We start from the raw sequence: 11,993 nt of genomic DNA, 5'->3' as shown, positions 1-11,993 counted from the left end.
TAGTCTCCAGTTATACCAGTAACCAAACTAAATAATAAAACCCTATGTTACAAACATACAGTAGGATCAATATTTTTTTTAAAACGGTCTTCACAATACAACTTTAGTATCAAATGATAAGTTCTGAAGCAGCATGGAATATGAAAATATTGTATAAGTGTGATGGGGAGGAAGATCAAGGAATTAGATTCCTTAGTAACCAACCATGTTAATGAGCAATGTGCTCTATTGTGGGAGATCAAAGAAAAAGCACCCAATTAAGCAAGATATTTAAAATACCTCAAGACTCACAAACAGACCACTAATTGCAAGTAATCAACCACTGTGGCATGTAAAAATTTAAAACTTAAGTTGCTTTTAACTTTACTTTGATCAAAGTTTAAGTAGCTCACAGCAAACGTTAAATGTTCAAGTTAATACAAAATATAATGCAATTATTTTAATCTATAATACTGTCCAATACAAGTCCCTATAGCCGTTTCTACAGTTTGTTCATGTGGAATGGCATGTGTGGAAATTAGCCTGTGATGTTCTTAAATCATTTATATTTTCCATTTCCAGACACATTGGCTTGAGTCTTAACTGAGAAACTGAACAATGCAAGTCATTATTTCACCATTTTATTGTATATTTAAAAAAATATTACAAATAGAGAAGAACATAAAAATTAAGATGAACTAAATGTCCACCAGGTAATCGTACATAAACAAAACAATTGTTATAAATGTCAACACACCCACATTAACTACTTTATGTATACAGTAAACAAATGCGAGTTACTGATTTCCAGAATTGAAATGGACATCTTGTTTCATTTTGGTGCAAAATCATGAACTACACACCAGCTTACCCTCTGTTTGCACTACAACACTATTGCTCATTTGTGTTTTACAAAGACTTTTTTTCTGTTTGTCACGAAATCGAAACAAAACAAGAAACACAACGTCACACTTTAGTGATCCTTTGCTTTAGCAAAGTCTGACAGTTTGAAGATGGTGTTGAACTGTTTTCATTTAAAAGTCCTGTCGAATATTCTCTTTGTTCTCATCGCCCTGTTGCTGTTTCATCTGTGCCACTTCGTTCTCCAGCTGGATGATGGCTCGCTCAATCTCATAGTTCTTACTAACGAGAGACACCCAGCTGTGAAAACATAAGCAGAAACGATTCCATCAGAGCTGAGTAATCTAATTGAATTTAACTCCAGACAATTTCTGGAAATGGTTTTCATATAGAAACATAATAAAGTACTGACTTTGACTCAAGTTCTCGTAGTTTGGCTCCTCCAGCCAGCTGATCATTTTTGCGCTGCCAGTTCAGGTCCTGTATCTGCTTTCTGAAAGGAGAATAGAAATATTAAGATTAAAAGAAATATGAAGATCAATTTTAAAAGCCAGTTAAATAGTTTGTGCACAACCACAATATACAACACCCATATGTAAAGTAAATTGCATTGACCTACAAGTTACTCACCTAGCTTTCTGCAGTTCCTTTTGTGCATTTTCAATCATTAAGGCCAAGTTACTGTTTCATAGAGAAGACAAACCAATTATGATCAACATAAAATCCACAAATAGAACTCGCAATTGTTTATATTTTCTATTTATATTGCATCATTAAAGAATTAAATAGCATTTTAATCCTCCGAGCTTTTTAGTCATGACCCCGCAAATAGTGTTCACCATTTTCAAAACTGACTAACCCCTTAAATAATGTAATACAAAGTAGGTTCTATATTAAAGGAATAGTTCACCCAAAAATTTGCATCTTTGTAAGAAACAAATCCACACACCATTGCTTCCAGCTAAAACGTGTTCTCTATCTAGTGCGGTCAAATGATTCACATCCAAAATAAGTTTTTGTTTACATAATAAACACACACATACTTAAGTACATATTTAAGAAAAACATAGGTGTATCTATATTTATATAATATAAATTATATGAATATAAATATATACATGTAAATATTTCCAAAATATATACTGTATGTTTGTGTATTTATATATACACACATAATAAATATACACAAGTGTACACACATATTTTGTAAACAAAAACTTATTTTGGATGCGATTAAGCGCATTGCCAGGGTTGACAAAACACATTCTCTAAGGCACTAAGAGCCATAAAGGCAAATAGTGCATTTGACGCACTGAGAGCCATAGAAGCCAGAGAGAGCATTTGTGTGAAGGTATAGAAAATACAGAGAAGAATGTAAGACGCTAGACGGGGTTCTAGTCGTAAATCGCTCTTCCAACACTCGACTCCCACCATTACAGACAGGGGCACGTCCCGAGATGTAGTGAATAGGTCAGGTCAGTGGTTAGGGAACAGAATACCCAAAAATTACTGTTATAAAGAAATAGTAATAACCTATATGCGCATATATAGATATATATAAATATAGGTTAAGGGAAAGGATTGATTGATCTGGGATACATCAGGAACAACCCCGAAAGAGCTAAAATTAGGTTATGAGCCTATATGGATTGGAGCAGTATATGGAAATTCTGGAATATACTTTGCAGTTTCATCATGCAAAAGTCAAGTGCTATTGGTAAGATCGCCGCCTCAATCTCTTGCTGATATCATCTTTTTTATTTTTCAACTATGCTAGAAATATGACTGACAAATTTGATAACTTGCTTAGTCCTGATAGAAATAATGAAGAGAAACAGAAGAGAGCAAGATCTGAAGCTCTCACCTTAAAGATATTCTCTGAATTCATTGAAAGAATGGCCAGTCTGGGCTTTACTTCCGATTGGAAAGTTAAAACAAAAACTTGATTGGCTGCAAACAAGAAAGAAGAGAGAAAAAAAAATTATCTAAATGTGCCTATTTTCAGATGTGTAAAGTGGCTATTTGTTAATAAATAATCCCAGAAGTAACAGAATGATGATTTAATCTGTCATTTAAACCTTCTATGCACAAAGAATCAAAGAATGATCTCATAAATCTGTTATAGATCCTATATAATTGTTGAAAGCCATGACAAGGCATATTGAACAGAATTCTGGGTTAGTGAAAAGACTTTAGGCACACAAATTGACAGTAGCATCTTGGAAAAACTTAGAAGTTTATGTTTTGCTTTAGAAGATAATATTGCATTTGACTGCAATGAAGCAGTGGGTTTATCTCATGCTGGCTCCCATCATGACTCTAGCTTAAGCTGTAAAAGTAACAGAGACGTGTTATGAGTGGAAATTTGTCATTTCTATATTTACTGATGTTTGGGCGAAAGACTAATTTTATTGTCAGACTGCAAAAATTCAGCCACTCAATCTCAGCCAAATGCCAATTTCCATTGAAAAATTGTTTGCATATGAGACAATGTTGTAAACAAGTAACATAAACGGGGTTTCAAAGTTAATTTAAAGAAAGCACAGATAGCACGACCCGAAGTAACAAATCTGGGTAAGATAAATTCATTTCTGACAAGTTTTAAGTTGGGATAGTGTAAAGCAATAGTATGATGAAATTGTTAAAAGTTAATGAAAACGCATTGCTACCAGTCCTGAACCCCTCAGAGTTCTCTCTCTCATTCAAAGTCAGCTAAATGCTGTTATCCGAGCCTGTGTCATAAGCAATAAGCTATTTACTGACACTGATATTTTAAAGGACATGATACAAGGAGTTCAGATCTTAGGCATTAAGAGGGCAATTAGTAGTTAAATGTTTCAACTGCCCAATGCATTTAAGAAATAAGAGATTGTAAAAAATAATGAATAACAAACCTAGGGGCTATTGTTCAAGAGACAAGATGTCTTTATAATCATAATACAGACGCTGAGCTATAGAAGTAATGATTTTGAATGGTCAAAAAGTGCATTGCTGCTTGTTCTATGACCAGTAACTTACAGTGCTATGCATAAGTTTAGGCACCCATGCTAAAGTTGACTAAAAAGAGGAATAAAACAAATTTTTTTGGAAATTGAACTTAATGCCTTAATTAAAAAAAATGGGAAAAATCCAACCTTTAAGGACACCAATTTTCTTTGTGAATGAATAATGTATCGTAAATAAATAAATGTTCTTCCTTAAAATACAGGGTGCATAAGTTTGGGCACCCCTATGTTAAATTCCCATAGAGGCAGGCAGATTTTTATTTTTAATCACATCATCCCCACATCATCACATAGCCTTCACCATACCTAGAGATTGGCATGGTTTTATTTCAGTTAGCCTAATAGCTGGTTTGATTTGCATTGAGAGGTGATCTTAAGGAAAGTACTCCATGCCAATCTCTAGGTATGGTGAAGGCTATGTGATGATGTGGGGCTATTTTAATTCCAAAAGCCAAGGGAACTTTATCAGGATGCATAGTATCCTGGATCCATGAAGTAACTGGCCTTTAAAAATAAAAATCTGCCTGCCTCTATGGGAATTTAACATAGGGGTGCCCAAACTTATGCACCCTGTATTTTAAGGAAGAACATTTATTTATTTACGATACATTATTCATTCACAAAGAAAATTGGTGTCCTTAAAGGTTGGATTTTTCCCAATTTTTTTAATTAAGGCATTAAGTTCAATTTCCAAAAGATTATTTTTTATTTCTCTTTTTAGTCAACTTTAGCATGGGTGCCTAAACGTATGCATAGCACTGTATGTCTTATTTTTAGTCTCCCCCATCATACAGGGCCCGATGGCTCCGGCTACAGAAGTAGCAGAACATTACACTGAATGGATGGGCGTGATATCTAAATTCAGTGAGTAATCTCAGCATGATGGTTTGAAGATATCGAATTGATTTTAGTGATTAAAATATTGCACTGATTAACCGGTCTCAATGTTTTAACATTAGTAGGTGGTGTCAATGGCTCTCATGGTTCTTGAGTACACCTTTCCTAAGCTGCAGCAGCATGTTGCAGCAGGAAAGAGCGGTTACCAGTGTGCATGATGGGATTTCTCAATGACGGGTAAGATCCTCTTTTGGCCAGCGGAGGGCAACCTAAGACGGGGTCACCGCCACTGGGCACCTGCCCCGAAGGGAGGTGTTATATGCGAGATGGTAGTGGACTTGAGCGGATTCTTGATAGGCCTAAAAGCATCATTAAGGGGGGAACTGTAAGAAGTTACAGCAATCTGCCTCAAAAATGTGAGCTCCTCCAGACCTGATCACCAGCAACCGCATTCCTTGATGGCTTGTTTTTCATTGTGACAAGCGTCCACAACTTGATGCAACTATGCCAGGGGATCACACCCTGAGGGAAAGGAGCTCATTTATAAAGTCACTGGCAAAGGGCTTTCAAGAACCATCTCAGACCATGTGATGACAGCCATTATTTTGAGACTAAATTTCTTAATTTATATCAATATCATGAAGTTGTCTAAGTTACTGGCAAGATCTGTATGTATATATATATATATATATATATATATATATATATATATAAATAAAAGTCTCATATGCAGAGTTATGAATCCCTGAATCTGAGGCTGATATGATTTTGAACTAATATATCTATCATAGTTTTTACTCATGCAGGTCATAAGGCATGGCATAGGACAATTACAAGACATGGTGGTGGCTAAAAATGAAGATGGGTTTTGCTGAATGAAGAGATGGTTTGGATAACAAAGGTCAAGGGAATTAAGCATTTGAGGTAAAAATGATTTTAAGAACTGCTCAAAGCATATTTTACTTTAAATAGTCAAAACTGAGATCTGAAATAGAAACTTTGACATCTGGAACTTTGATGAATGATGAAGGGATCTATATTGTAATGAATTTAATATTATAGTATAAGTTAAAAGTTTGGTGAAACTGTCAAAAGTTAATTTGCAGAGTAAGAGAGAGAGAGAGACTGTTGGAGTGGAGGCGGGGACGGTGCTCTGCCTCTTTTATCGGCCTGCTAAGCACGAGTAACCAAAACAAAATGATATTAAGGCTAAACATTCCAGTGATTTTTCTCAAAATAAAAATCCTTAATAAACAGGCAAACTAAGAGACTACGTACAAACTAGGTAAAACTGATTCGTTTAAATCCTTCCAATTTAACACAAAAAGCAAACCTTAAATGGGAGCGGTTTCAATATTCATGTGTCTAGTATATATGCGTGTGAGAGCATGAATACTCTATATTTTGGGGAACGACTATGTTCCCGTTTTGTGTATATTGTGTCACCTAAAATCTGGAATGAGTGTTTTATCATTACAGATGGGTAGACTTTACAGAAGTCGATAATTCTAAGTGAATCTAACGAAAAGAAAATGCCGAATATGGGATGAGCTGTAATTGGATTGGTTGTCCAGCTCTGTCTGCTGTGGGTAATAACGACTTCTTTTGTCCTTTATAATGATGATTTGAATCACTCTCTGGATTAATATGTTTAAGAGTGTTTATGTGATTTGGATTTGTGAAATTGCCGTCTATAATGGGTTAAAAATCCATGTCCAAATTCAACTGAGGGTCTAAATTTAGTTAACGTTTTGTTATTTGAATGGTTAAAGGTAAACATTTTAGACTTGACGGCAGAGAAACAGTGACACATTGGCTAAGTCATTAACCAAATTATCCAGAGAGAGAGAGAGAGAGCCCTCACATAAAGAAAGGCTGGTGGGAAAACAAAGTGGTGAATCCTGTTTAGGTAATATTGGTTAAAGTCAAAAGCAGCTATAAGGCTGTCTGTGTGTGTCCTCAAGGTCTGAGTGATGTAATAGTTTATGTAGAACAGCGATAAGTAAAAAAAAAATAAAAAATTAAAAGTTTTTGGGCTAATTTTGTAGATGTTTTGTTACAAAATGACATTGCTACGCCACTAACAAATTCATTATCAAAATGGAATAACTACATGAAAAGTAAGTGTTATAGCCCAACCTTGAAGGTCTATAATGGCATGGATGCATTTGAATGTGTTTCACTTGTGTTTAGATATATTTAACTGTAGGAAAACTATGATGCGAGAACACCAGAAAATTAGTGGAAAGATTTCTAGCCTAATCAAGTTTACAGGTGGCTGCAGGTATCCGATGTTTTTATGGGAGATTATTGGTTCGATAGGGAAAAACAATTTTGTCCGTTTTTAAAGCCCATTCCTTCGGTTCAAGAATTAAGAGATTTGCATTTTTAAATCGAGTTTATGTCATTGTCTTTACCATAAGATAGTCCATGCTGTTGGCTCTGAGTGGTACACCACTGATAACTCTAAACATGGTGACTGTTTTGACAGAGTATTGTAACGCTAATATGACTGCTTCCACCGAGTATTACTCTCAATTGAATTCCCAGCGGGCTAACGAGAAGTATATTAATGATTTCTTGAGGCAGGTTAAGACTACTGAGGTGCTCGCAGGATATGAATATTTGAATTCTTCGATAGACGTTTTTGTAAGATCCTAAAGAACCCACTGCTTTAACGTTAGTGTGGATGTTTGCATTTAAGGTAGGAGCGATTTTTATGGATGTGACATTCTGTAGAAGAATTTGTGAAAGAAGCCGGGAACGATTTTTTTTTTTTTTTTTATTGGAGTAATAAAATGTGTGTTGTATGCTTTTGGAGGATTCGTAGGACTGCTTGTCTTACGTTTACTTGTGGATGATGTTGGTCTGCTGTTGTCTGTGCTATGCGTTTTTAAATCTGCCTGCAGGACTGTGAATCTGATGGAAGAGGAGATGTGACTACTGAAGCTGATAAACAGCTTGCACCAGCTGACCGAGGATGACGTCAACGCCCTGTTGTGAGTGGAAGGGTTGGGGACTGGATGAAATAGTATCCAGGATATCCATGATGGGGTGAAGAGACAATTGTGAACTGTCAGGGGATCATGCAGCACCACTCCACCTTCCGTAGTGATCTCACTTGGTAGACCAGCCTGGGGTATTGGACCCCACACCGGTCTAAAACGGGGGACTGAAGGAGTGGATGGCAGATCTACAATGGCCTTCATAATAATATTAGAATATTTCTTGAATAATTATTCATCAAAGTTACATTTATGCATGTTAGAGAATAAGTTTATTATTACGGTGGCCGAGAGAGCTCAATGCGCTGCAACTTCAGAAAACACATGCAAATAGAAAAAACACCAGCAAATCAAGAAAACATCTTCATCATTTTGACAGCACATGCGCTGCAAATCCTCACAACACATGCAAATTAAGAAACGCTGCAAATCCTCACAAAAACGCTCTGCATGGACCACAATGGAAATGTTTCAAGGGGACCCAAAAAAAGTGACGGACCAGCTGGGATTTGCCTATTGTGCAGTGGCTATTGGTTGAGTTGTTGGTGAACTGAAAGGTGAGTGTTTTTTTGTTGTTGTTGTTTATTTTAACACCCTGATTGCATGATTTCTTTGTCTTTTGGATATTAGATTAATAATGACAAATTACACGATTAATGTTATTATATAAGATGGTTAATTTAATATCCTCAACTAAATATAATTTCAAGGTTAATGAAAATAAATTCGCAATGCTTCATTAATTGTTAAAACCAGGTAAAAATAAAAAGGTCAGTAAGAATAATATTTTAAAATGCATTCAGGCCCTTTTAGTAGGCTAATGAAAGAAAGGACATTTGCATGTGTTGTGAGCATTTGCAGCGTTTCTTAATTTGCATGTGTTGTGAGCATTTGCAGCGTTTCTTAATTTGCATGTGTTGTGAGCATTTGCAGCGTCTCTTAATTTGCATGTGTTGTGAGGATTTGCAGCGTCTCTTAATTTGCATGTGTTGTGAGCATTTGCAGCGTTTCTTAATTTGCATGTGTTGTGAGCATTTGCAGAGTTTCTTAATTTGCATGTGTTCTGAGGATTTGCAGCACATGTGCTGTCAAAACGATGAAGATGTTTTCTTGATTTGCTGGTGTTTTTTTCTATTTGCATGCGTTTTCTGAAGTTGCAGCGCGTTGAGCTCTCTCGGCCACCGTAGATTATGGCTTTAGTCTGCCTGTCTACTCTCTAAGAAGCTGCTCTCATTGTGTGTATAACCATGCCCGAGAAGGTTTAGGGCTGAGGCAACTTTGAAGTAAGTGTTTCTCTACGTATGCGTGTTAGTATCTGTCTGTACAGGGAGAAGCTCAGACAGAATTTTGGTGACTTGCGCATTGACGCAATTAGCAACCTCTGTTAGGGTATAATTGCTGGTGTTTTTGAATTGTAAAGCAGGTCAGCCAACGAACTCCATCGCGAGTGTAAAAGCTGACTTCTGCGGATGAAACTGCAAACTATTTCTTCAGTAAATTTATTTGAACTAAATCGCAATCTGACTCCTGGTCTTTGTTCATCATACCTGGTCCATGGGTTTTAACTGTTATTCCCCAACAATGTACAGCTCAAGCACAGTTCACAAGCTTTTTAACATTAAAACACCTTAATGATGGATTTATTACAAATACACAACTTTTCACTTCAAGATGTTAATTGATGGACTGGAGTCATGTGGATTATTGTGATGTTTTTATCAGCTGTTTGGACTTATTCTGACGGCACCCATTCACTGCATTGGCAAAATCTGTTCCGATGAAGAAAAACTCATCTGCATTTTGGATGGCCTGAGGGTGAGTACACTTCAATTTTTTGGTGAACCATTTCTTTACCTCAATACATGGAGTTTCCTGAAAAAGATTCAGATCTTGAATGGTCTGTTCACTTACTCATTAGACACCTTCCATGCATTAGCTCCATACTGAGCCATAAGCTCGAGGTTTTCAATGCGCACTGCCTGATGCTCCAGCTGGGCCATAGAGTTATTGACACAGTCCTGCCATGCTGTGATGTCATTCTTCTGCCCAGACGATGGAGCAGGAAGCTCATATCTAAGAAGACAAGCACAAGAAGGTAGATTTAATAGCAAACAACACTTTTTTTTTAAGAAAAGGATGTAAACTCGAAACTAGCTCAGACCAACTAATTTAGGCCTTCCTGTAGCTCAAAAGGTAGAGCATGGCACTAGCAATGCCAAGATCATAAGCTTGATTCTCAGGGAACCAAGAACTGATAAAATCATGTACCTTGAATGCAATTCAAGTCTCTTTGGATAAATGGTTGTATAAAAGTAAATCTGTACATTGTATGCAATCAATAGTGGAGCTAGTCTGATTATTGAAACATCTCTTATCCATTTACTTCGTTATTTTAGCTGTACTGCAAACTGGTATTTGTTATTATAGTTTATCATATTCATAAACACTGATTTACTGCACTTTGCATAATCACAGAAAATAGCTTACTTCTGCACTGCAAAATAAAGTGGAAAGGATTATGCTATTGCAATACTTCACTAGGAAATAGGCTGCTACAAGCTATTAATATTACTGCAACTTTTCCTCCCAAAGACCCCTTTAGATAGGAAGTGTTCTGCATTTATTCCATATTTAGTTTTAAAGGATGTGGTGCAGGCATTAGTTTTATCGCATATTGAGTACTGCCCAATGGCATGGTCAAGTTCATCTGAAAAACACAGTAAAAAATTACTTCAGTTGGTTCGGAAGAGAGAAGCCAGGCTAGTGCTTCGTTATCCATTTCGGGCTAATGTTAGTGATATGGATGTTGGTGAAGGTTAAATTACATTTACCACCGTTGGTATATTTCAATAAGGTATTCAAGTATCAAACTCCCTGCTCTTTCTTTGAAAACATTTTGTACATGTGGGATTCAGACATGATTATAAAACAAGCGAGTAAGGCTCATCTTTTTTTTTACCATGTCCACAAACAAATCTGATGAAAAAGACTGTTTATCAAGGCTCTGTTGCTTGGAATATATGGTTCCCATAAATATATACAAGAGAGTATCTGCACATATGAGTTTCGAAGAAAATGTGAAGATGCGCTTATATGTTTATGTGCTGCTACTGCTAGAGGTATAGTTTTGTGATGTGATTGCTGTAACTGTATTTAGGTTGTTTTTAAGTGTTTTGTACAGATGTGAACCCCAGGAAGATTAGCAACCACTTTGTAGAAGCTAATGGGGATCCAAATAAACAATAGATTTATTGCAATTTAATTTCCTACCTTCTTTAAACTAGAACACGTTAAGCAGAACACAAAAACACAAGAGTTGCCCACCTGTAACAGAAGTTTTGCTCAAACTTACCTTTTCATACTGAGCAGCTCCATGGGTTGACGAGCAGCCAGTCTCTCAAACTCATTCCTCATGATCTCGGTCTAATGAGAACAACATAACACTGAGATTATTGTGAGAACATGTGGATTACAGTGAAGTAGTAGCTTTTTCTTGTACCTCAAAAGCAGAGAAATCTGGTGTGGGCAGGTAGCTCAAATAGTTCTTGGTTGGTCTGTATCGTCTCGTCTCTTCCTCCACTAAAGCAGCTGCCTAAAATTGATTCAAACCGATTCGAATATCATTTATTTCCCTCTAATAAAGATAATTGTAATACTATAGCGTACTTAAAACAGAAACAGAAGATGATTAAACAACTAAACTGTTTCGTTTAAGAACCAGAAGTAGATGCAGCCGTTAGCTGTCTGCAATAGTGGCAACTGATCAATTATGTATTATTTATCGTCGTTTAAAGAAGACAGAACGTACAAAAAGACATTTTCAGTCTACTTACGGCTTCTCTGACCCCTGTAGCATCATAACCCTGGTCGAAATAAGGCAGAGCATCGACAAAAACATCACCAGCGACTGAAGCCGGTCCTGCCATCCTTTAAGTTACACACGCTTCACGCGCTGCTTCTATTGTGATTGAATTGAATGACATCCGGGCACCAGCGCCCCCTTCTGTATCGGAGGAGACGCGGGCCGTGCGCGGAACCTGTTGCCGCGTGTTGTTTATTTAAAGTTCGTGTAAAGAGAATTCTGAGAATTGTTTCTAAACACATTACACAAATTAGAAATGTGTTGCTGAAACACATTGCAAAGACTCTGAACGATGTAGTACTGAATTGTGGAGTTAAACCGTTAAACAGTTTTTCACCAATTCTGTGTTCAATATTTTTGGGGGGGCGGGGCTAAAACGGTGGCTCGATGACGCAATGGAGCCACCGAGCGTGGCCCCGCCCCTAACACTATAATAACTACAGT

At 36.7% G+C, this 11,993-nt stretch overlaps 1 protein-coding gene across 1 annotated transcript; it reads right to left on the bottom strand.

Annotated features, from left to right (window-relative positions):
• Nucleotides 1-599: 599 nt before the first annotated feature.
• Nucleotides 600-11,665, bottom strand: LOC306848994 (pre-mRNA-splicing factor SPF27). The gene is made up of 7 exons (XM_079383803.1): nucleotides 11,521-11,665; nucleotides 11,187-11,279; nucleotides 11,040-11,110; nucleotides 9,599-9,760; nucleotides 1,471-1,521; nucleotides 1,253-1,333; nucleotides 600-1,140 (listed from the first exon to the last, which is right to left on the bottom strand). The coding sequence occupies exons 1-7, from the start codon at nucleotides 11,611-11,613 to the stop codon at nucleotides 1,014-1,016; spliced, it is 678 nt and encodes a 225-aa protein (XP_079239929.1). The 5' UTR covers nucleotides 11,614-11,665; the 3' UTR covers nucleotides 600-1,013.
• Nucleotides 11,666-11,993: the final 328 nt, after the last annotated feature.

This window comes from Barbus barbus (assembly GCF_936440315.1).
Source record: "Barbus barbus genome assembly, chromosome: 29".
NCBI classification, from domain to species: Eukaryota; Metazoa; Chordata; class Actinopteri; order Cypriniformes; family Cyprinidae; genus Barbus; species Barbus barbus.
This window is presented reverse-complemented; position numbering and strand designations above follow the sequence as displayed.